This window comes from Sitophilus oryzae, unplaced genomic scaffold (genome assembly GCF_002938485.1).
Source record: "Sitophilus oryzae breed Bouriz unplaced genomic scaffold, Soryzae_2.0 scaffold_1430_pilon_pilon, whole genome shotgun sequence".
In the NCBI taxonomy this organism is placed as follows: domain Eukaryota; kingdom Metazoa; phylum Arthropoda; class Insecta; order Coleoptera; family Curculionidae; genus Sitophilus; species Sitophilus oryzae.
The window spans coordinates 1,243,629-1,270,563 of NW_022146094.1; the positions used below are offsets into that span (position 1 = coordinate 1,243,629).

The following is a 26,935-nucleotide window of genomic DNA, read 5'->3' on the forward strand; positions in this document are numbered from 1 at the left end:
TACCTGTTCAGGTTGGAACTCGGGGCCAGCAAACAGTACTACTCTGTGGTGGCAGCGCGGGCGAAACACTGATACTGAATATTCAAGCGAACCGCCGCTAAAACAAGAAATCAAACCGGAGTCGTGGAGATCGAGTCGTACCGGTAGACGTTAGAAGTACTAGATAGAGTGAAATGAAATTTTTGTCACATAACACTGGTCTGCAAAAAAAATAGGGTCAACTTTCGTTTGGCTGAAATCAGTTATTAGAAAAAATAAATTTTTGTCTTTAAAAAGCTACTGTGAACCACGGAAAACACAAATTTTCCTGCGGAAATGCTTAATTTCCAAATTTCGCACTTTAGAATAACGGAAATCTGAATCTTAATATTTTTCTGAACATATAAACATAAAAATTTTCCTGCGGAAATTAGCTGTTTTCATTTTCTACGAAAATTTATTAGACTTTAGAATAGCTGAAACCAGTTATATAAAAAATAAATATATTTTTGCCTTTTAGAAGCCGTTTGCAAAAAAATGCTTTTTTAAAAATTTTTTGTATATTTGTACTCCTATGCCTTCTAGAACGCATATATACAGGGTGGTCCGAACTGTATTCCAGAAACTTCGGCAGCATATTCTGCAGATTGAAATAAGTAAAAAAGTTCGTATAAATGTATGTCTTAAAATGGTTAGTTTCGGAGATACAAGGTGTAGAAGTTTCATTTTTATTTCGATTTTTTTCAAATAATTTAAGAAGTAACGTCAATATCTGGATGAAAATTGGTGTCTGGGAGTTTTTTGACATGAGATTTTTGATTTTTATGTCAATATGACTCCTACTTGTAGAGGGCGCCACCTACATATGCTTTAACTGGTTTGAAGAGTAATAACTTTTCGTCCATACCTGTATAAAACTACTGAGTAAAAAAATATACATTTACAACATTTTTTACATAAAAAAGGTCTCTTGGTAAAAATCGCTACGAGTAATGGTTCTCAGGTTATTTGAAATTGAAATTATCAATACCTGTCATCCAATTTTCATCCAAATATTGACGTTATTTCAGCAACTATTTAGAAAAAAATCGAAATAAAAATGAAAGTTCTACATCCTGTATCTCCAAAACTAAGTAATTGAGGACATACATTTATACGAACGTTTTCACTTATTTTTATCTGTTAATAAATAATATAAATTTAAAAAATATGTTTTTCAGCCTTTTAAAAAAAATATTAAAAATACAAAAACTGTCCTGAAATCAAAACTATATTAGATATTTACTTTCGATGGTGTGTACTTACTTTGCTATAAAAAAAGTAATCGTAAATCATACAGGATGTTCAAAATTCTACGCCAAATTTTCTAAAATATATATATTTTTTTTAATATCACACCCTATATATTATTTTTTCAATAGATTTTAGAAGAACTAAAAAATTAACATTTTTATGTACTTAGGTATTTCTAAATTTTTAACGCTTTCGCAGATATTTGTCATTTTCTTTTTTTTGACGTTTCCATATGGACAGACGCTATCTGAATTTTCTAATATCGATGGTGGTACCCAGGTAGTACTGACGTCGCTGTTGGTCCGGTGAGAAAGCGGACGCGGGGCTCTTTCGACCATTGTTGATGGGTTTAGGTACCACAGGGAACACATATACACGCGATATTATAATTATAATAAGGCAGAAGATGCTCGTTGTCCATTATATCGTTTTTTTTTTCGACCGGGTACTACTTATTACCATGCCAAATAGCGCCAAGTTACTCACTGGAGTAACTGTTCCATTCGATTATTTATTTAGATCTTTTTATAGAGGTACTTTTTTTATTTATTGCTTATTATATAGGGTGAGTCTTAAATAAGTGCAAATAATTTTAGCGTAGTATATTTTGAACCCAGAAACACATCGTGATTTTTTTTCCATAGCTACTGTTAAAATTGCCTAGATATATCTATCAAAAATAGTAGATAAAATAGTACTTTAACCACAAGAGTAGATTAAAGGATACTTTAACAGCGAGGATAGGTTAAAAATTTTATTTCTTCTCGCACGTTTTTTAATTGCTTCCATTTTTGAAAATGATATGGCGTTTGTCGCCTCAGCCTGATTACCTGTTGGTAATTTACTTATTTCGTTTTGAGCCATTTCTGGCTCCAATTCAATCAGCAATCGACACCAAAGAGAATTAAAAAATACTGACTCAAAACTGACAACTAAAGAGACAGTTTTTTTTATTTGTCAAATTACATAGAAATCAACGCCAACCCAGCATAAAATGTTTTCTACTCGTAATAAATTCCTTGAAGTAATAATTTTTGAATATTTTTTAAAACGTAACTGGCTATGGAAAAAAATATTGTTTTATACACGACGATAAAATTGTATTATCGTCTACCGAAATTAATTCACAAGAAGTTTTGATATAAATTCAAAGGTTTCTGTGGAGACATCAACAGCCGACTGCAAAAGGACCCTCAATTGAGTTTAATGATTCCTTTATTACTCAGTTTGACTCTTGGCATTATCTTTATTACTCTGTCCAATGTTCTTTTTATAAGAAAAATCTTAGTAAAAAACAAAGTATTTCATATACAGCCACTTAAAAGAGTCTAATTTTCGAAACATGAGACGATGAAGTTTATTTTTCCAAACCTCCTTGATTAAAAATTAATGTTTTTAACAACTCTCTAGATTAAAATTGAAAATACGATTTTTTTTAAGTGAGAATATCAAAAGTTGACATATGATATGTCATTCTATTCAAAAAAAAATACCGAGGGTGCCATTTAAAAATCAAAAGTTGTATTCCAGTTCCGGTAAAACAGGAAGTTACCGAAACAATTGAATACGTCGATCAATCCTAATTTATGTCATATACTAACATATAAAATCTCATTTTTTATCTAAAAAAAAATAAAAAAGTTATAGGGGTGAGCCACTTTTGAGACGCACCCGGTATAGTATGATACATTTGAAGTAGTAAAGAGTTCTACATATTTTTTTAGTTTAAATGTAACAATCCACTTTTATATAGGCTTATCATATTGTTCCATCTTCTTTACTTAAAAATACTTACCAGTATTTTGAAAGCATCCAACTATACATTTTTGATATATAACAAATAATTAATTTGTAAAAATATATAATTATTGCACAGGAATTAAATAAATAAATAAATTATGTATTTTATCCTTAGTTTAATATCTGAAAAAATAGTGTTCAGCTTTTTTTAACGCTAGAATTTCCGCACCTTGTATTATTATATTCTGTCACAGGATCGGTATTTTTTAGCCTTGTCCTAAAAACCTTGATCTTAGAATAATTCAAGCTGATAAATATTAAAATAAAGTATTTTAACACTTTATTTTAATATTTATCAGTCATAAACATAAATATTCTTTTACTTTTACTATTTGTATATTTATTTATGCTGTTGATCTTTAAAGAATAACGTAATTCTGACTCAGTTTTACTTGCGAATTTTAGGACACACCCTGTATAATATGGTATATACGTTAGTCATCGGTTTGGTATTTTTAGAAGACTAAAGTCCTTGATCTCGGAATATTCAGGGTGTTGTGTATGCATAATTAAGTAATTTTATTTTATTTCCTTTTTTTATTACTGTTTTCTTTGGTATTTGCATTTTTTTATTGAAAGGTTGTTCTTTCCACCAGATTATTTTGTTATTATTTACTTATTATTTTTTTATTAATTATGAAGCTGATTTTGAAATGAGGGGTAGTTTCATCTCGTTGGAATTTGACTTTCGAAAAATCCGTTTGCCAAAAATAGGCTTTTTACGTCAAGCAGTTTAAGCAGAATCGTGGTTAAGAAATTACCCAACTTTTTGGACCACTCTGTATGATTTTTTAAAAAATGTAAAAATATGTTAAAAAGCCAAATAAATTATGCTTGTCCAAGCGTTTTCCCGAAAGACTAAACGTTTTTTAAATAACAAATATTGTAATATTTGAGGGACGTTTTTACCCTCTTGGAATTCGAGTTTCAAAAAATCCCTTCTTATCGAACCTCTACACCCCCCAGTCAATTTGTTTTCCAAAAATCGGCATTTTACGTCAAGCGGTTTAAGCAGGATCGTGATTAATCAATGACCAGATTTTTCGAAACACCCTGTATACATTTTTAAAAAATCTTAAATAATGTAAAAGAAAAAAATAAAATATACGTGTTTAAGCGTTTTTTCGGAAACTTGGCCGTTTTTTAAATAAAAAATATTGTAATATTTGAGGGGTGGTTTCACCCTCTTGGAACTGGAATTTCGAAAAATCCCTTCTTATCGAACCTCTACACCCTAGAATCGACTTGTATGCCAAAATTGAGCTTCTTACGTTGAGTGGTTTGAGCAGGATCGTGAATAATCAGTATGTCAGTCACTTAAAGGATTTTATATATTAGTATAGATAAATCATAACAGAATAAGAATACCATACAAACTAAGTGAAATAGTCAAGAAAAATAAGAATAACATACATACATATTAGAGCTTATATCGCTGAAAAGCTTAAAAATGGCGCTTTTTATGAAGTCATGGGCAACTATGGTTTCCATTTAAAAAAAAACATGTTGTGTCATATGTCAAAAATGACAGGCTTTAGCAAAAAACGGAGGACACAATCTCATTAAGAATGTGATTATCTACAACTTTTATCCGAAAACTTTTTGTCTAAAATAGCTTATAATGGAATTAGTGACAATTTTTAAAATAGCCGAAATTTGTTTTTTTCGAAATATCTAGTAAGCCATGAACTTTAAAAGGCTCATGGCTTGATTGGTTGTCTTTCTCCATTTGTTTCTGTCTTTCGTCTTTATTCTCCACCCATTCACTCTTTTCCTTCTCAAGTCCTCTTTAACATCCTTTTTCCATCTGGTTCTCGGTCTACCCCTTCTTCTCTTTCCACCTATTTCACGTTTCATTAATGAAAACTTTTTGTCTAAAATAGATTGGAATTGGGGACAGTTTTTAAAATAGCCAAAATTTGTTTTTTTTTCGAAATATCTAGTAAGCCATGAACTTTTTGAAAAATCCGAAAGGCGCATGTTTATGACCCCACAAAGCTGCAATTCTTTCCCCATTTAACCGACTCTCTATCTCCAGTAGTTTCCGAGATACCCGTAGAGAACTTCGTAGAAAACTCACCCTGTATTTAACTTTTATTTTTAACCGTTTGATACATATCCGCCATACATATCAGCGACCCTGTATAACAGTCAATTTAGAACATTTTTTTTGTCACCTACACGAAACAGTCTACAAGAAAAAAAAACACAAAGTTTTCCTATTTTATAAATATATTCACATGACAATTACACATATTTGGTACCTTAAATCTAAAATAAAAACTCTACAACTAGAGGAAATACAAACGATAGGTATCATCAACCAATCAATCAATTATTAATCAATCAATAAAAAAATTTCAGTAGATACTTCCACGCGTGATATGAAACATTTTACAAAAACACCCTTTAGATATTAGTAGATATTGCTTATTTTTTTCTCGTCTTATAAATTTAGTTTTTTATATACTAAAAACAATGAAAGGTGATGAATGAAGAAATATTACAAATGGTAGTTATAAATATAACGTAATGGAATGCAAGTATCCACTTAAAAAAATATATACACAACTTGATTGCTTTTGTTTCCATGTTTTCCATGGTTTTTTTTACTTTGTAATCGCTAAAAAAAATGGCGTAAAAAATATAAATATTTACATCCCTAAATTCGATTTAATAATAATCTTAAAAACCACATATTTACAAAACTTTGAATATAATACTGATACAAGTTTGTTTCAATTCTTATTGCACATTCTATTCGTGAAATAGATTGTTTATATTTTATTTTTTATCGATTTATTTTGTGTGTTTCAAAATTGGGGGTTTTATAAATATGTAGTTTTGGTTTTGTCACGATAAAACTAAAATAAATAAATAAATAAATTAAAATAGCTTTTGCTCTAAAAACTATAGTACAGATTCTTCGGGTGTACAAAGGTTGGAAGCGAACTACAGGGTGGCCCATCGAAAACGTTCCGCAACGCATAACGGCCAGTGTAACTTTTCCTTCATATTTTCTCATGGCTCGTCCGATTTTCAAAAACGGGGCGGGGAAATATAGAGAATAGAAAATTCATGTGTTTTTGTATTTTTTGAAAAAAAAATACCCTGGCCGTTATACCTTGCGGAACGTTTTCGATGGGCCACCCTGTATAATAAATACGGTAAGATTAAATAAATACACCGTCCCAATAAATCGTTTTAAAAACTCTACGCTTACTATGACGTTGTTTTTATTAAATCAAAATGTATTTTTGTAGTAAACAATAAAGAATATACTTGATCAAAAACAGAATGTATTTCTTTGTATATTAGTAAGATTTTATTAAAAAATACGTAAAATAGTTGGAAGACTCTGTCACTGTATAATTTTATTTATTAAGTCTGTCAGATATTTTCTTATTGTTTTTTTCGAAAATTCTGTTTTTGTCAAGTATATATACAAGGTATTTCAGGAAACTGCTTTGTTAAAGTTTTTTGGGTTTAATTTATTTGAATTTTTGAAATTCAAGTTATATGACTAGGTGTTTTTTTCTTTCAAATATATTTTACTCAGCTTTGGAAGGGCTGCCAAATTGTTTATTTTAAGTAGAACACACTGTATATTTTGTAATTTTTGTAGTCTAAATGAATAAAATATAAAAATACTTTGTATATAAGAAATTTTCATTTTGTATTTAAATATTACGTCCTAAAAAACTTGATATTAACCAGTTACCTGAAACACCCTGTGTAAGTATCGAGAATTATATAAAATTGGCATAATACTATTTTTCAAACACAAATAATATGTTCTTAATATTAGAAATTTGGCATCATTTTTTTTATAATAATTATAAACATATATATTATTCCTTATTCCAAAAAACGAGTTACTAATCCTATACATATAATAGTTTTCGTTCAAAATCGACGAAAAAAACTTTATATTATACTCTTTTTCTTATTCTTATTAATATTATCTTCTTTTTTTAGTAAAAATATACTTTAAAAACTCTAAAAGGTATATTATCGCTTTAAATTTACAAACAACATTATTATGGCCATTATTTTCATCTTTTTTTCATTAATCAGAAGAACGATTATCGTTTTTTACAATTCTACAGCTTCCTTTAGTCTCCTAAACATAATTTATATTGAAAATTCGAATAAATTAATGTACGCCACTGCTTCGTAAAAATATATAAATGGCGCTACGACGGCAAGGCAAACTATGAAAAAAAAACACCGTCATGGTAACTTTCGAAAATTTCAAAGGTCACTATGACGACGTTTTTTTTTATTAATTCTCCCATATAGCAAAAATAAAGTAGTCTTGTAAAATTAACTAAAAATACTTATTATATGTACACGGAAAAAAATTACGTAAAATAAAACGATTTAATACTATTTTCTGGTAATATAAAATCAACTTTGGTATAAAATTATTAAAAATATACAGAGGCATATAAAGAGCGACGATGATTAGAAATTAACTCGTTATAACTTTAAATATTATGACTTTGTACTTTATTTCAGTGATTTATATTTTTCTTATATTCATTTTTTTTTAATCTGAGATCACAGAGGCACTAATTTAGTTTATTTTTGATGGATTTTAAGGATTAGAGACAGTATTGGGGTAGATTTTTTGTCGAAAATAAAGTGTTTTGATAAAAATAATATATACTCTTTCAAAGTACACGAAAACTTACTTTTTTTATATTCAAATACACAAAATATCAGCTGGGTAAACTGTAAATTTATTTATTCATTTAAAAAAAATATTTTGCATTGATTTTCTTACTAAATTTAGGCTCAAAAGATTTCCATTAAGAACTCGGAAAAATTATTTAATTTTCCACAATTCAAATTCTTTAGGTATGTCTTTTTAGGTAAATGTCTGATAGATAAAAATATAACCACAAAAAGCTAATATAACTAAATATCAGAAAAAGAACACAAAAAACAAGAAGCGTAGGTATTATAAACAACATTTTTTTTTAGTTTCTCAGAGATGGACAAGAAGTAAGGAATTTTCAATGTTTTATGAGACACTCTATATAGTGAGCAACATAAGATTTAAAATAATATTTTACATAAAATTGTAGCCTGACTTTTACCGAACATTTTGTTTTTTTTATTCACTATGATATCTTAATTATTAAAAAATATACAGGATTTCAAAGAAAAAAAATGTAGATTACACGCAAGTAAGTGAAGTTCCCAAATATTTTTAATTGTCACTTGCTCACTCCACAGAGTGTCTCAAAAACATTGTAAATTCCTTACTTCCTTTATATCCCTGTATATGATATAAGAAGGGATCGTTTAAAAATGGCAATATGGTCAGATGAATTCCCCAAGAATCAAGCGAAAAAAAAACGGCGTCAGAGACGGCTGGGGAATGACAATCCATGATAATTTTCTCGAGGTCAATTTCTCAATTCAAAATCATCGAAAATATTTGTGTTTTAATAAAACATATACATGGTCTTTAAGAAATCTACGCTTCCTATGTTTATAATTCTCTTTCTGAAACCTATACAGCCATTGACAATGTCGGAAATAATTAATATCAACAACTCTTATAACAATGTCATTTATTTATCATCGGTAAATGTTCCTGATAGGGACCCGTAACCATACAGGGGTACATAGGAAACATCGTGGTCAAAGAAATCGTAGGCGCCGTAGCAGTCCTAACCATAACCCCCTCAGAGGTCTCAGAAGACTTATTACCCTCAAAACTACCATCGAACTCAGACTGAGACGAAGAATCATCCAGTTTATTTTTCTGTTTCATCGTATACTCATCCAAACCATGCTGAGCCTTATTTAAATTCCTATGCTGGTAAAAAACCAAAGATATTCTAGTAGGATTTTGCCTGTTAGGCCTCCTAAGAGCTGTGGTTGCATGGAGTTCGTGTTTGGCACATTCAAAAAGAACACTACCATGAGACAATGCGATTGCAACTCCACCTATTTCAGGGTCTTTGAAACATTCTGAATTGTCTGTAAATTTAATATCCACAGATTTGGATGGTTTGGGTTGTTCAAAAACTTGAGGGACTACAGGATGTGGATGTGGATGTGGAGGAGGAGGTATCATGTTGTTTGTATAGAAATCATCAAAAGGGTTGTTGCTTCTGTATGGGAACTGATGGGAAGCGTAATGAGACAGTAAATGTGGTGTGGGATGGTTACTGTAAGCGTAAGGATTGTAATGATGGGCAAAAGCATTGTAAGGACTGTTATGGGAGTAATGATCATTGAATCCCGTATAGTTATACGCGTATGAAGTCTTAAAAATTGAAAATTGAGGTAAGTTGTGAGGATTATGGAAGTTACTAGCGTTTAAAGTATTCTCATAACTGCTATTACCAGGAAAGTTATCATACCTCCAAGTATTAGGAGGCCTGTTAGGTGAATCAAGCACAGTACTTGATACTTGACCGTTCTGTATTTCCGGTGGGTTACTGTAGTGACTCGGGCAAGGTTTCGCTGGGTATTGTTGCTGAAGAGTTGTTGAAGAGACCGATGGAGATGATGGTTGAGAATTGGTAGATTTCTTCTTTCTTTGGCCTTCTTCTTTTTTGCTTTTGCGGTTTCGACATTTGGCAGCCGGTTCTGAGAAGGTTCTCACCTCACATTCGTACCTAGAAAAACAAAATATAAAGATAAAACATTGTTTGTAGTGCCACAGATTATACAGATTATAAACTTTGTTTTTTCTTTATTGTTTTTCGTGGTTCCAATTTTCGGAATCGGGCACTAGTTACTAGCACATAGCACGCCCACTTATGGCCTCTAAAATTGTGCACAGCGCCTGACCGGCACAGTTATTAGAGATATATCGGAAAACCGAATAGCGTCATGCAGTATTTACGCGTACGTTATCATGGTTACGATATCGCGAGTCAATTTTTAACGCAACACCCGCTAATAACGTTACCGCCTGACGTAATTTGCGGATCAATTACACCAAGCGCAATTTCTAAATAACGTTTAAAAATTGCTTAAATGGGCATGTGCGGGTATTTGACGACCGGGGCCGGCCGGCGAGATCTTTTATTTTAGGTTATGTTTGAATTGTTTTGAATTATTACTTTAGTTTTATTAGGTAATTTGATATTTAAGTAGCTGGGATTAGTTTTAATTAAATAAATATGGCCCAAAATATGGATTCCACCTCTTCCAATATTAAAGAACCTATAAAGAGGCTTAGGTTTACAGCAGATGACGACTTAGCCCTTCTAAGAGAATTTGTTGCTTGTTGCCCTAAACCCACTGGCAGACGTTGAACAATAAAGCACTGGAAATAAGCACTTTAGTACCATTAACAAGATAATTGCTACAGTCATCCAAAAAAGAATATCAGATGCCCTTGAACCGACTTTGAGAAAAGAACAAGCAGGCTTTAGGCCTCAAAGATCATGTATCGACCAAATTAATACTCTCAGAATAATAATAGAGCAATCTCAAGAGTTCAGATCGCCATTATACATGGTGTTCGTGGATTTTCAAAGAGCATTCGATACTATAAAACACATAGCCATCTGGAAAGCTTTGAGAGAAAAAGCAATACCCGAAAAAATAATCCGCATGATTAAAATGTTTTATCAGGATGCTACAAGCTGTGTATTACATAAAGGTTAAGTAGGGGAGAAAATTTCTATTGCAGTAGGTGTAAAACAGGGCTGTATACTTTCGCCGCTACTCTTTAACATCGTTCTGGATGTAGCACTAAATAGAACATTTAAAGAACCACTAGGGATACAATGGAGACTCTTAAGCAGGCTAGAAGACCTGGATTACGCAGACGATCTATGCATCTTTTCCCATTCACATTCGGATATGTCTCAAAAACTTCTTAGACTCCAAGAGGAAGCTAATAATGTCGGTCTTCAAATCAACGTGGCGAAAACCAAAGAAATTAGGTCAAATACTCCCAACAACCAAGATCTATACCTCTCCAACCGAGTCATCGAAAGAGTTGATGAATTTCAGTACCTGGGAAGTATGGTTCACAGCGATGGGGGCACAGAGAAAGATATAGAGGAAAGGATTTTGAAGGCACAAAGAGCTTTTGGCATGCTTACACCTGTGTGGAACGCCTCTATATATAGCAAAAAAACTAAAGTCCAGCTCTTCAATAGCAATGTCAAATCTATTTTGCTTTATGGATGCGAAACATGGAAGGTTACGTGTGGTCTCATGGATCGCCTACAGGTGTTTGTTAACAAGTGTCTTCAAAGAATATTGAGAATTTTCTGGCCCAATCAAATTAACAACGAAGAACTGTGGAGAAGAACATCACAAAATCGAATAGATATCGAAATTAAGAAAAGAAAGTGGGGCTGGATTGGGCACATTTTGCGCAGACCCCACAGAGATATCGCTAGACAGGCACTTGAATGGATTCCACAGGGAAGACGTGCCAGGGGAAGACCAAGGAATACCTGGAGAAGAACAGTAACCTCTGAAGCCCAAGAGGTCGGGAAAACATGGGGAGAGATCAAACAGACAGCTAAGAATAGGATCAGATGGAAACATCTCTTAGAAGCCCTATGTCCCACGAAGGGATGACGGGAACATATATTATATAAAATGTGCTAATGTACTTACTTCTTAAGGACCTCCAACTGACCACTCTGAACCTTAGCATCCTGATTCTCCTTGGAACCAAACTCGTCAGTACCGTCAGGCACGTAAAGAGGAAGCACGTGATACTGTTCTTCTTGAGCTTTACTCAAACCCCTGTGCTTGGTCAAACTCACCACCACAGTACATCCGTTGTTCATGTTATGGATATCTTTGTGAGCGTGAGCACAGAAATCCACGCAAGCTGTCACCCCGGAAAACGGTCTTTCTGGTTTAGTACCCAGCCTACAGTCTGAGGCAACTTCTTCAAAACCGATCTGATTTCTGAAAGATCTTGGTGCCAGGGTCTTGTACAGTGGATTAATATGATCCACCAGATTCTGAAGTCTATCTTCAACAAGACGTTCTTCTTCTTTGACACTCAGCCTGAACTTCCTGACTTCTTTGGATCTGGTGAACTTGCATCCATTATAGTACATGCTCCAAGAGCATCCAAAAGAAAAGCTGGCTCCACACGTGTCTTCGTTGATTCCCTGGCATGCGCAGGTTCTTGGATCGTTCGTTGCGCATCGACGTTTGGTTGGAACTCCAAACTTGTTGAGTTTGTCTGTTAGGAGGGAGTAGAGGTCAGAGGCGTGGTCTTGAGTGATGCCGTCCCACACTACCATGCAGATGACGATGAAAGCTGATTGACAGGAGTGGCCATTTCGGTGCTTAACTATGACTAGATATTTTTCTTCTAAACTTACTCTGCGATGGACCTAGAAAATTTAATTTTGTGTTTTCTGGCATGTATAAAAAAGAACTAACTCGTATAATATAATTTATTTATGATAGAATAAACATGTTTTGTATAAAAACTCTCGCTAATATACAGGGTGGTCCAAACTGTATTCCGGAAACTAATGAAAAAACGGATGTCCTAAAATGCATAATTTCGGAGATACAGGGTGTAGAAGTTTCATTTTTATTTAGATTTTTTCCAAATAATTTTTGAAGTAACGTCAATATTTGGATGAAAATTGGTGTCTGGGAGTTTTTTGATATGAGAAATTTGATTTTGATGTTAATATGACTCCTACTTGTAGATGGCGCCGCCTACATATTTTTTAAATGGTTTGAAAAGTAATAACTTTTCGCCCGTACCTGTATAATACTACTAAGTAAAAAAATAGACATTTACGACGTTTTTTACGTAAAAAATATCTCTTGAAAAAAATCGCTACGAGTAATGGTTCTCGAGATATTTGGAATTGAAATTATCAATACAACTTCTACAGCCTGTATCTCCGAAATTGGGCATTTTAGGCCATACATTTATACGAACTTTTTTATTTATTTTTATCCGCAGAATATTACAGTTGAGGGTTGGAACCTTTGGTGTTACACAGCAAATTAAAAACACTAAATCGCCACAATACACCAAAACACTTTTACTGTAACTCAGTTTATAATCATCTGCTGATGATGCTAACATGGTTAGCGAAACGCGCGTCCAGTGTAAAAGTAAATGTAATACAGCAAGTAGTACAGTATACAATAAGTAATACACCAAAACACTTTTACTTTTACACTGGACGCGCGTTTCGCTAACCATGTTAGCATCATCAGATGATTATAAACTCAGTTTGTGAGCCACAAATACACCAAAAGTGTTTTGGTGTATTGTGGCGATTTAGGGTTTTTATTTTGCAGAATATGCTGTTAAAGTTTCCGGAACACAGTTCGGACCACCCTGTATAGTGTGATTCACGGCGATGGCACGTTAGACGTTTATGAAGAACCGGTGATAGAATTTTTTGGAAAATTTGGTGTCCATTTATCTAAAATATTTACGGCGTTACAATGTTGCCGCGTCATTTGAAAAGTTGTATTATCTTTCTTATTTTGAATGGAACACCCGGTATATTAATACATTTTTGGAAACTACTTTCATATCTCATAATTTTTCTATTAAACTAACCCCTATAACTATCTGTAACATTTTTTTAAATGGCTTTACTGAAACCAGAAGGTTTAGAGATAGGAACATGATATATCGTTTAAAAGCAATTTTATTAGCAAATTTATATTATTATTTTATAAATTATATTATTTATATTATAAATATTTTTTTTTTCTGACCTCCCTGTTTGATATCCAATCAGTGGATTTAGACAAATCGAATATGTCGACTTTCCTTAACCTATAAACCAAATTTCAGCTTCAATATGCCGAGTTTTTGATTTAATCGAGATCATGGTTTTGTTAATTTTAAACATATTTTATTTTTTATCTCGAAAACTATAGAGATAGGTTTAGTTCAGTCATTGGGGATTTTTGCTTGGAAAGTTGCATTTTGCAGGTTTATAGGTTTTGGGGACCCTAACTTAAAATCCATAAAATGCACATTTCCAGACTTGCCGCCGGCGCCGCCATCTTGCCAAGATGGCGCCCAAAATCGGTATTTTGTGAATATCTCGAAAACTATGTGTTTTTCTTTCTTTCGGAAATTTGAAGATGAAATTGTATTCTCTTTAATTTTGCTCTCTTCAAATTTTTGCAAAAAACGCATAGTTTTCGAGATATTTACAAAATACCGATTTTGGGCAGGCCTTTTTTTTGATCCCCAATGACTGAACTAGTTAGTATAATAGAAAAATGAGGAGATATGAAAGCAGTTTCGAAAAATGTAGTAATATACCGGGTGTTCCATTTAAAGTAACAAAGATGCTACTACTTTTAGTATGAAACGACAACACTGTAATGCTGAAAATAATTTAGACGAGATTAAAATCATATAAAAAAAAATTTTCGGTTCTCTATAAAAGTCCTAACATAAATCACCCTGTATTTATCAATAAAAAACGTATTTTACAGACTCACCCATTTGGCAATTGGACACCCTTGAGCGGTTTTGCCCTCCTTCCCAGTGTACCTCACCTTCTCAATCCTAATAGCTGGTCCACTCAACCCCGTCTGACATTCCAGGTTATGTCTTAGTGTTCTAAGGTTACTAGCACAGCCTAAATGCGTATAATAAGTCCCCGGTTCTGGGGGACTCTGATCCGGAGGAAAACACTGACATCTCGGAATCTCCTCACCAACTTTGGGAGGAGAAGTCTTCTCATTTATCCTGGTACTATCAGGGGAATATAGATTCATCGAAGGAGGAGATGATTTTTCTTTTCTTTTTTCATTCAGCCAAGTTCTAGTAGGTTCTGGTGATGCAAATGAGGTTTCTGAATGCTGTTGGTATGTGCTTTTGTTATAAAGTACTGCCTGAGAGTTTTGTTCTAAACTAGTGAAAGAAGGTTGAGGAGGTATTTCTGGCTTAGGTTCAGTAGAATTTGCTCTATGGTTTGATATGTTTTTAGTCCCGTAATTCCATAAATTTGGTTCTGGATACTTGTTTTGTGCATTGTTAATACTGACATTTGAAAGAGTTTTATCACTATTAGTGCCTTGCTCAATTTTCAACTCAGTTTTAGTACCATTTTGGGTTTCCTCTTTTGGTTTACCAGAAAAATCGTTGTAGCCTAGTCTTAAATTGTTTTGTTCCGATTTAAAGTTATTCTGAGCAAGATTCTGAGTATTTTCATACGGGTAAGCTTTGTCTGAGTTGGGAAGAGAGTGTTTTCGGGGGCCACCATCAACACTTAGCGGATCTAAGCGATGATGGTGGCTATACCATAAAAAATGACCGGTAGAGTTTCCCTGTTCTACTGGTTTCATGTCCTGTTCCATCTTGGCGTCGTTCTGTTGCTTGTTCAGGATCATCGTTTTGATCCGTGTGTTCAGGTTCACCTTATCCGCTTGGGAAAAAGTCTTTTGCGAGTTGTCACTCTGAATTTTATTGGGAGAAGTGTTATCTGAGGTTGTTTGGTGCTGTTGTGGCATGTACTGATCGGATTGTTGGTAGGTTTGTTCCATTTTGGTGTTGTCTTGCATTTGCTGGTGTTGCTGACGTTCCCACATGGCTTGTTGGTGTTCTTGCCATTGCTGTTGGGGATTGTGCTGTCCGCTGTACTGCTCTGTGCCTGGGTAGCCACTAGAGTTGTGTGAACCCACCTGCGGACTGCTGGCGTTCACCTAAATAAAAAAAATTAAAGAAAAATATAGAATTGAACTTTGATGTTTTTTAATATTTTATAGATTGTGTTCTAGTTTTCTGAAGCAATTTAGAAAGAGAATATAGAAAAAATATCCGTAATTCTTTTAGTTTCAAATTATAAGCATATACAGTGCGATCAAAATATTGTAGGTATAATTTACCTGTGGATACCCAGGCTGACCGTTTCCCGAACTCGCGTTAACGTACTGAGTCTGTTGCTGTTGCTGATTGGAACTAGGACTGAAATTAGCTGCACTGACAGTCGTATACACCGTCTGTTGCTGTTGGTTTTGCTGTTGCTGCTGATTCTGCTGTTGCTGTCCCTGATTGAAATTCTGATTGGGAGTTGGTGGATTCTGATTCACCACACTGTTAACCTAGAAGAAAACAACCATTTGTAATTCAACCAATTTATCAATAATGGGCCAAAGACCTTGCAAAAACCAACAATAGCAAAAGTTAGCATGAAACCGGAGAATAATAAAATTATAAAGATATACTATACTTACAGAGCTGGGTCTTGATTGAGATCCTTCGTTTCCAGAATTGTTCGAAGCAAACTGATTGTATTCCTGGTACTGTCTGTTAGTGTTGGCCTGTTGCTGAGTTTGTTGCTGATTTTGTTGCTGAGCTGCCGGACTGGGACTAGGTGTGTGAGCATAGTCGGGGTTTGGTCTAGATATCATTTGAGCTTGCTGAGTCGGTACACTGTAATTCAAAGTAAATAATCACATAATTTGAGTTATAGAATATTATGTGGTGTTTGGAAATTTAAAAATAGTCTGATCACAAGTAAGAACGAATCTATACAGCATTACAAGTTAGAATTAAAGAATATTATACTAACATAATAAAGAATAAGGCTTGAAAATCAATCATATTTCATCAAAGTACACTCGTACGACCAAATTTTCTAAATATAACTGCAGTCCAATATTTTATTTATTTTATTTAAATATTCCAAACTAACCTGGGTGGTCTGGCGTTGGCAGGTGTCAACACTTGGACGGCGCCAGTGTAGAAAGTGTTCGCTTCGAAAGCAGGCTGTTGGTACGTGGTTTGGTAGATTCCGTTCGGGTACTGTTGGTAAGTATCAATAGGTTGTCCAGCTGAAGGGATCTGCTGAATGAACTGTCCTTGCCATCCTGATACTAAAAGAAAAAGAAAAAATTGTTTTGGTATGGTGTATGGTACTGAAAATAGAAGGTACTAACCTTGCGATGGGTCTGCTTGCCATACAGGTGTGGGAAAACGGTTGGGGTCAGCGTAGAACGGCATTGGGGTCTGGAAAAAACAGACAATGTTATAAAAAATTATTATAACAATAGTAATAAAAAAATATAATCATAACTCGTTAAAAAGCATTCTTAATTTTAAAATGTTTGTCTGGAGATAAACATTAAAAATAACCAAAGCATGTATTGACGTTAATCAAAAAACAAAACTGCTCAGGAGTCATAGTTCTGACCGTAGAATTATATTTTAGGAAAATTTTTACACACGAAATTATTGCACAGGGTGTTTTAAAGTTAAGGTAAAAAAACAATCCCTCGATTAACCCTGTATAATATGCCAAATACTAAAGTTTATAAAAAGCTGAGTTTACGAATAAAAGATTATATAATTATACAGGGTTGGTCACCACATACGACACGGAGTATTGTAGCTAAACGATGAGATTTTTACAAATTGTAAGTTTTGGGTTCGATGAAGGACTATTAGAGGTACAATTTAAAAATAATTTTACAAGATACAGAGTGTCCCAAATAAGTAAAAAATATCAAAGTTGTATTTTTTTAAATGGAACACCCTGTATATTATTACATTTTTAGTTTCTACGATTAAAATAAAGATAAATTTGATTAAGGTTTATTATACTTAAACCTTACCGTTTTTGAAATATTTTCAATTTTGTGAAATTGCAGTAAAAATTTTAAGGCTTCATTTCTCCAAGGGTATCAAAGTTTTTAATACTAAATATTTACTGAAGTTTACTTACTGATCAGTTATTGTGTTGCAATAATAAAAATAATACTACCTTATACAGAGTGTCTAAAAATTTATTTTAAATAATTATTAGCTTCAAACGGCAATAACTTGTTTAATTTAAATGGAACACCCTGTATATTTTACGCGAATCAGATGCACAATTTAATTGTCTATCAAATTATATTATACCATTTTTACCTATCTCTTTAAGTTTCCGTAGAAAATAAATTTTCTTGTAATTTAGAACTAGAGTACAGATACTAATGTTGTCGATATAATTCGTTTATTTCATTAAAAAATAAAAAAAAACTGTTTAAATATTTGTTAAAGAGGATAAATTAATATGATTCCAGTATTCAAACTACATGACTGTTTGCGTTGATTAATAATAATTGCTCCAAATACTAAAAAACTGAATTTTGTATGGGCATTAGACAGTGTGATAAAAAGTAACACCTTAAAAATGATATTTCATTTTTTAATAAATGCTTATTTATAACAACAGAGACTTTAATTTGATAACTTATTATTATATTGATTTCTGACTCAAATCCACATTTATAATAATTTATTAACGAACACAATTAAGTATGTAATTAATTAGTATATGGGCGGAAATAATGGTGTTATATTTAATTAATGGTATACTCTTTTATAAAGATTTAAATAGTTTTCTTTTTGCATACAAATGGGCTAGTAATATTATCGTTTTGTTAAAAACGATAATATTACTAGCCTGTACAGTTTGTACATTTGTTGCTTTAAAAACAATCTAAAATGTAAATATTCCATAGGTATATTGATAAATGAGGTCTAAATTATAAGAAAATGCATTTTCTATGAAAACTTGAAGGTATAGGTAAAAAGTGGTATAATACAGTCTGATAGACAATTAAATTATGCATCTGATTTTCCAAAATTATACACGACGTTCCATTTAAATTAAACAAGTTATTGCCGTGTAAAGCTAGTAATTATTTAAAATAAATTTTTAGACACTCTGTATAAGGTAGTAAAGTTTTTATTATTGCAACACAATAACTGATCAATAAATACACTTCAGTAAATATTTAGTAATAAAAACTTTGATACCCTCGGAGAAATGAAGCCTTAAAATTTATACTGCAATTTCACACAATTGAAAATATTTCAAAAACGGTAAGGTTTAAGTGTAATAAACCTTAATCAAATTTACCTTTATTTTATGCGTAGAAACTAAAAATGTAATAATATATAGGGTGTTCCATTTAAAAAAATACAACTTTGATATTTTTTATTTATTCGGGACACTCTGTATTTTGTAAAAATATTTTTAAATTGTAGCTCTAATAGTCCTTCAACGAATCCAAAACTTACAATTTGTAAAAATCTAGTCGTTTAGCTACAATACTTCGTGTCGTATGTGGTGAACAACCCTGTATAGTTTTATAACATTTACAATTACTTTTCGATTTATTATCTGTTATATCTTTTATAGAAATATCTTTTATAGTTTTCTAGGATACGTTTTTATAACTTTTACAGTTATTTTTTTATTTATAATAAAGTTTCAATAAAATTATTTTTTTTATTTAAATCACATGATTAAAATTAAAAGAGTCACTTGATTTAAATCATACCAACCCTGGTTAAAAGTAACAAAAATATAACAGTTTAAATTTGACCAGAAAGAAAAACAATTTTTCAATTTTTTTTGGCGGAAAAAACCATAGACGTGTTTCTGAAGTCGAAATATACTACCACTAAACGCTTGCTGTGTAGCCTATACGGACAAACACAGAAAACACTTAATTAACCGAGACCTGGTCAATTCCATCCCTAATCATCCTCCTAATCGTCGGTCCGTCACCCCGAAAAGGACAAAAACCATCCCCCAGAGTTTATTTTTGGACAGGGTTAAAGTTGAGCGACGGCCGGAGACCCCAAAGGGGGAAAACCGGCCCTCCCTGACCTGCCCCAACGCGCCGCCTTGTTTACACGACCGACGGACCCTTCCTTCTTCATCTTCAACCCCTCACACTCCTCCACCGAAGCTATCAAATGGAGAATCTCCCCCTGGAAGTCGTCGTGAGGCTCAGCTGATAATAACACGGACTTTTTATTTTCAAGGTTAATGTTTTCGGGTGGTGCATTTTTCAAAGGAGCGTGAATAAGGGTTGGTTCTACCCCACGCGAATTTTCGATGGGAGATGTGTTGGACTTGGGGAGAGATACAGCGGAAAAAGGTGTAAATATTAGGGAGTAGAATTGTCTTATGATTGCTTCATGCAAAACAAAATTTAGTTTAATTAAAATTAAAGGTTAGAATGATATAGGAAAATATAATATGATAGAAAAATAAACGGGGCGTCAGCCATGGCTCTGTACCAGCGACTTCGTTCGCGTCGAATTAATCATTTGTAATGGTGATGGTAAAGCAAAGCAAGAATTTCCATTAACATATAAACTGGATAAAATTTTCTCACATTTATGTCAGCATGAGAAAAAACAATATGGCGATATTATTATATAACTTGGTAATATGTGAGGGGTAGTTTCATCTCGTTGGAATTTGATTTCGAAAAAATCCGTTTGCCAAAAATAAGCTTTTTACGTCAAGCAGTTTAAGCAGAATCGTGGTTAAGAAATTACCCAACTTTTTCGAACACCCTGTATGATTTTCTTAAAAATTTCAAAATATGTAAAAAAACAAATAAATTATGCTTGTCCAAGCGTTTTCCCGAAAGACTAACCGTTTCTTAAATAACAAATATTGTAATATTTGAGGGAGTTTTCACCCTCTTGGAATTTGAGATTCGAGAAACCCTCCTTATCGAACCTCTACACCCCACACTCAATCCGTTTACCAAAAATCAGCTTTAAACGTCAAGCAGTTTAAGCAGAATCGTGATTAATCAATGGTCATATTTCATGAAACATCCTGTAAAAATTTATAAAAAATCGTACAATATGTAAAACAACACAATAAAATATACGTGTTTAAGAGTTTTCCGAAAAACTCACCGGTTTTAAATAAAAATATTTTAATATTTGAGGGATAGTTTCACCCTTTAGAATTCGAGTTTCGAAAAATCCCTTCTTATCGAACCTCTACACCCTAAAGTCAATCTGTTTTCCAAAAATCAGCTTTTTACGTCAAGCGCTTTAAGCAGGATCGTGATTAATCAATGACCAGATTTTTCGAAACACCCTGTATACATTTTTAAAAAATCTTAAAATATGTAAAAAAAACAAATAAATTATGCTTGTCCAAGCGTTTTCCCGAAAGACTAACCGTTTCTTAAATAACAAATATTGTAATATTTGAGGGGAGTTTTCACCCTCTTGGAATTTGAGATTCGAGAAACCCCTCCTTATCGAACCTCTACACCCCACACTCAATCCGTTTACCAAAAATCAGCTTTAAACGTCAAGCAGTTTAAGCAGAATCGTGATTAATCAATGGTCATATTTCATGAAACACCCTGTAAAAATTTATAAAAAATCTTAAAATATGTAAAACTACAAAATAAAATATATTTAAGAGTTTTTCCGAAAAACTCACCGGTTTTTAAATAAAAAATATTTTAATATTTGAGGGATAGTTTCACCCCCTTAGAATTCAAGTTTCGAAAAATCCCTTCTTATCGAACCTCTACACCCTAAAGTCAATCTGTTTTCCAAAAATCAGCTTTTTACGTCAAGCGCTTTAAGCAGGATCGTGATTAATCAATGACCAGATTTTTGAAACACCCTGTATACATTTTTAAAAAATCTTAAAATATGTAAAAAACAAAATAAAATATACGTGTTTAAGCGTTTTTCGGAAACTTGGCCGTTTTTAAATAAAAAATATTGTAATATTTGAGGGGTGGTTTCACCCTCTTGGAACTGGAATTTCGAAAAATCCCTTCTTATCGAACCTCTACACCCTAGAATCATCCTGTATGCCAAAATTGAGCTTCTTACGTTGAGTGGTTTGAGCAGGATCGTGATTAATCAGTATAAGGATTTTATATATTAGTATAGATTATATGGGGAATGGAATGTCATCGATCGTCATTTCCAAGCCAACTGGACGCCTTTTTTCGATCACACCGTATAATGTCGTATGTTTCAAAACTTGTCCAACAATTTAACAGATACTATTTATGCTGATAAATTAATATGTCTACTAAAGTCTTATTATTCTTCTTAATTTATTATTCAATCATTATGAAGAACTATACGGAGATATTTTTAAAACGAAGGTCAGATATAAAACGTTTTTCCTTGAAAAACGTGAAATTTAACTTAAAATTTATTATTTACTTCATTAAATTTTATTATTTACTTTAATGTCAAAAATAAGAAAGATAAAAAATAGGCCATAACAGATAGTTTTTCTTCTCATTGGAATATAATTTATTTTTTCAGGGCTATTAGAGATTACGGTTTGTACAATAGTACCGTATGACCGAAAAAAAAACGGCGTCAAAGACGGCCGAGGAATGACAATCGATAATAATTTTGGCGAGGTCAATCTCTAGATTTCTTTTTTTTTAAATCTTCTCGAACTCGTTTTTTTATAATAATCTTTATGTTTATTTCCGGCAAGCTTGTATTTTTAATGAAAAAATATTATCTAACGCACTTTTTTAAACCAAACAAAAATAAAAGTTAGTTAAAACAGAAGATTTTAGAAAAAAAAATAATTTTTAATTTTTTTCATATTGTTCCACCACTTCAAAAAATTCTAAAAAATTCCTGAGTGTAAAGAAGTATAAAAGACATTTTCTGACAATTTTTAGTCAGTGACATACTTCACAAAGGTTAAAAAAATGAAGATTTTAATTTTATTTCCTCCACTAAACATCGGCTTTTCGTTTAAGAATCATGATCATATTATTTTTTCTTGTCTTAGACTTCTAATAATTAGAAAAAAAATCATCATTAATTAATTTTGAATTTTACTATTAAAATAAAAATAAAATTAAAAAACAGTAAAAAATCTCGAAACCCGTTTGTAAAAATAAAGAGTTTTTTTTTAAATTTCAGAGAAAACGGTAAAGACTTTGAAAAAAATATTTCAATAAAAACGATACCCTAGATTCTAGCCACCCTATCACGGTAAATTTTGAATTGAGCAAAAAAAGTATAGAGATCATTTTTATGAAAAATTTGACGCTTTACAAAATTTATTTGAACTTTTTTCTTCGAGTCCTTACCGTTTCTCCGAAATTTTGACAAAATTATTGTATTTATTTATTTCACCCCATTTCATGTCAAAGTTATATTAACAATTCAAGATTTTTTTTTTTTAAAGATGAATAAGTGATTGTTTTTACTCACCATTGGTTGTTGTTGCACTGTCAAGGGTTGTGCTACAGCCGGTTGAGGGCTGGGTCGAGAGTTGGGCTGTTGAGGAGTTGCTACGGAACTCCCGTTGGAGTCGTGAGATGGAGGAATACCTGCAACGGGCACTCCAAGAGGCGTTATAGGACCGTTTGGTTTCCTTCCTCTATAACTCTGAAAAAAAAACAGAAAAAACTATTTTAGAGAATTTTTTTACATATATCTAAGTTAGTTACTCTATTTATAACTCAAGAACGACTAGCACCGGTTTAATTTTAACAAGATATGAATTAAAAATATATATTTCCGTTTAAGGTATCTCCTATATTCCCCAGGTAGAATAAAATATTTGTATTGGTTACATCCAGCCGTACCTTTGAGATTTTACAAACGGAATACCATTATTTACAAAAGATCCCAAATTTGGGAGTTCTTTGTTAGCATTTTACCTGTATAGGCTACTGTGTATTGTTTGAATTGAATCAAATTACAGACATTTTTAATTTTTTTTACCTGAGATTTTTTGTGTCTTCATTTTTAAAACCATTTTTGATATAGAGTAGATATGATTAATTATTTTTAATTTTTATTTATTTTATCACTTGCGATAGTTTAAAAAACACTCGGTATAAATAAAAGGCATCATAAAACTGAATTGATTGAAATTCACTTGTTTATGTTTACTGTGCTATTATTGCAACAGTTTGATGAGAAGGCATTTTTTTTTAACATACCCCGTATACTATTTGAATGTATGCAATGTTTATTGACTTGTACTGTTAAATATAGTATAATAAAAGATTAGATAAACAGTGATAATAGTAAATATTAACATTCGTATCCAAATAGAAATAAAATATATTTTTTTAATAATGCTTAGTTATTCTAAAATAAAATATTCACAAATAACATATAAAATATTAATAAATCCAGATATATTATTATTTATAAAACAAAACTAATAATTAAAATATAAAATTGGTAATATTATTATTAATACAAACATGCAAGTATATTTTTTTTTAATCTTGTAGAAACATTTTTGTCTGATATTTTTTTTTTAATTTTGACTCACTCTGTATAGTAAGTGTATTTATGGAATTTTAATGGTAATAATAACATTTCAAAGAACTGTAAATTTAGTTAAATAAATAGAGTATAGTAAAAGATTAGATAAAGAAAGATATAAAAATAACAACAATCTTAACACAAATAAAAATAAAATAATATCACGGTTAAATAACATCAATAAAAAATTCAAAAAATTACATATAACATATCTATAGCCATCCATATTTTTACTAATCAATACTTTTAGTTAAAATATATATATGAGCTTGATATTCTTAGGTATGTTTAACACCAAAATATTATTATTTTTTTCTAGTAATTTTTTTTAGTTTAAGTTAATTATTTACATAAAAATTAAAAATTAATTAATTCTTTTTTCTTTTTTTTATTCTTTTAGATTTTTTTTTTGTATTTAATTATTATTTTTTAATTTTTAACACATCCTGTAAATGTTAATGGTAACAAAACAACATTTAAATAAATAGAGTATAATAAAAGATTAGATAAAGAAAGATATAGAAATCTTAACACAAATAAAAATAAAATAACATCATTATTAATAAGAAAAAATTAAAAAACGACATATAAAATATTAATATCTATAACCAGACATATTTTTATTAATCAAAACTTTTTAGTTAAAATATATGTATGAGCTTGATATTATTAGGTATATTTAACACCATCCACCATGCAGGAAAATAAAAATAATAAATACAATACAACCAACACCAAAATATTATTATCTTTTTCTAGTAATATATTTTTTAATTTTTATTCTTTTAGAATTTTTTTTGTATTTCACTATTATTTTCTTTATTTTTAACACATCCTGTATAGTATGTGTATTTATGGAATTTTAATGGTAACAGTAACATTTAAAAAAACTAATTAATAAGAACGTATAATAAAAGATTAGATAACGAAGGATATAGAAATGTTAACAATCTTAACACAAATAAAAATAAAATAACATCATTAATAATAAGAAAAAATTTAAAAAACGACATATAAAATATTAATATCTATAACCAGACATATTTTTATTAATCAATACTTTTTAGTTAAAATATATGTATGAGCTTAATATTACCAGGTATATTTAATACCAACAACCATGCAGGAAAACAAAAATAATAAATAGAAAACAACCAACACCAAAATATTATTAATTTTTTCTAGAATTTTTTTTTATTTAAGTTAATTATTTATAATATTAATTAAAAATGGAAAGTATCTTACATTATGTCATAACAGTACCTGAAAAAAGACTATATGCGCAAGCCCGTCCTATTTATGTATATCTATATACAAATTCACTCGAATAATTAATTAATTCACATTCAAATAACGCCAAACAAGATATTTTTGTATTAAAAATATACTCTTACTAAGCATAAAAACGAAATTACTTTATCTAAAGTTAAATCAGTCTTGTAAAAATGGCAGTGACGGATTTTTAATAATTTTTAATACAATTATTCTTTTAATAATATGTACGTGGTAGCGCGTATACGAGTCAGACACACAGGATACATATATATCTTTTTCAGTCTATTCAGTCTAAAATTATTTTATCTTGACCCCCAGTGTGGGAACGCTCCGAGTCAATCTCAGACGCTCCCACTGAAAGCTCGATTTTTTCTGCCGCGTTGCAGCAAATCGTCAGACGAGCGCAACGTACGTCCTAGCTACAAACGGAGCGCCGTGCGGTTCGTGAAAGCTCGAACGTTTTCGTGGCTCTGTACTCCTGCTGCTGTCGATACCGAGCGTGACGTAAACACGTAGAAAAAACAAAAATAAAGGAAATGCTGCTTGTTGGTGCTTATGACAGGTCGAGGAAGTGTGCGTTGTTCGTTTTGAGTTGCATAACTACAAACCGCGCGCGGTGTGTATCTCTGGTTGCAGCACCAATAATGGATGAATGTTAATTAATTTTAGAGGTTTGTGTTTTGTAGCAGGAATAGGCGTCGTTAAAACATGCGTATTTAAAATGTAATTTATGTTATTGTTTAATTTAATTGTTTAATAGGAAAGTTATTAGTAGTTTTTTTTTCTCTATATACAGGGTGAGTCTTAAGTAAGTGCAAATATTTTTAGGGGTTGTATAATTCGACCTCAGAAACACGTCTTACTGAAGTGGACGATTTGTTCTTCCCTGATTCAGAGTTTTTTTCCTACAATAGATTATACAAGGTGTGTCTCAAAAGAATCTCACCTCTATAACTTTGTTATTTTTTCAGATAAATAAACGAGATTTGGTACGTTAGTATATGACATAAATCAGGATTGACTCAAGTATTCGATTGTTTTCGGTCACTTCCTCTTTCACCGGAAATGACTACAACTTTTGATTTTTAAACGGTACCGTACGGTTAAAGTTGTATTAACGGTAAAAACACTAATTTTCAATCAAAAAATGGAAATTTCTTGGAAAAATAGATTTGATCGTCTAACGTTTTTCTTGTCTTGTTCTGGCCGGTTAAAAGATGCCCAAATCGTATTTTTAATTATAACTCATTTTTTTCAAATAGAACGACAGTTTGCTAAGGTTTTTACGAATAATTTGGTACCACACACTTGGTACTTCGGGTCATGTTGTCGTTACACTAACTACTTTAAACCCTATATTAAAATTTAAAATTATATTTTTTTTTAATTGAAAATGTCAGAAGTTGGCATATTATATGTCATTCTATTCAGAATTTCATTTTCTATCAAATGAAGTAAAAAAAATAACGGGGGTGTCATTTAAAAATCAAAAGTTGTAGTCATTTCCGGTGAAACAGGAAGTGACCGAAAACAGTTGAA

The 26,935-nt window shown here is 31.5% G+C and overlaps 1 protein-coding gene across 1 annotated transcript in view; it reads right to left on the minus strand.

The window, feature by feature from the left end:
• Nucleotides 1–6,163: 6,163 nt before the first annotated feature.
• The window catches only part of LOC115876270 (DNA N6-methyl adenine demethylase-like), a 79,340-nt gene continuing 58,568 nt past the window's right edge, over nucleotides 6,164–26,935 (minus strand). The window contains exons 4-11 of the mRNA XM_030891980.1: nucleotides 23,051–23,227; nucleotides 16,966–17,035; nucleotides 16,722–16,902; nucleotides 16,261–16,459; nucleotides 15,913–16,128; nucleotides 14,524–15,729; nucleotides 11,683–12,419; nucleotides 6,164–9,713 (exon numbers count right to left, since the gene is read on the minus strand). Coding sequence (XP_030747840.1) covers nucleotides 8,654–9,713; nucleotides 11,683–12,419; nucleotides 14,524–15,729; nucleotides 15,913–16,128; nucleotides 16,261–16,459; nucleotides 16,722–16,902; nucleotides 16,966–17,035; nucleotides 23,051–23,227 — 3,846 coding nt within the window. The 3' untranslated portion in view covers nucleotides 6,164–8,653. The remainder of the gene's footprint in view (nucleotides 9,714–11,682; nucleotides 12,420–14,523; nucleotides 15,730–15,912; nucleotides 16,129–16,260; nucleotides 16,460–16,721; nucleotides 16,903–16,965; nucleotides 17,036–23,050; nucleotides 23,228–26,935) is intronic.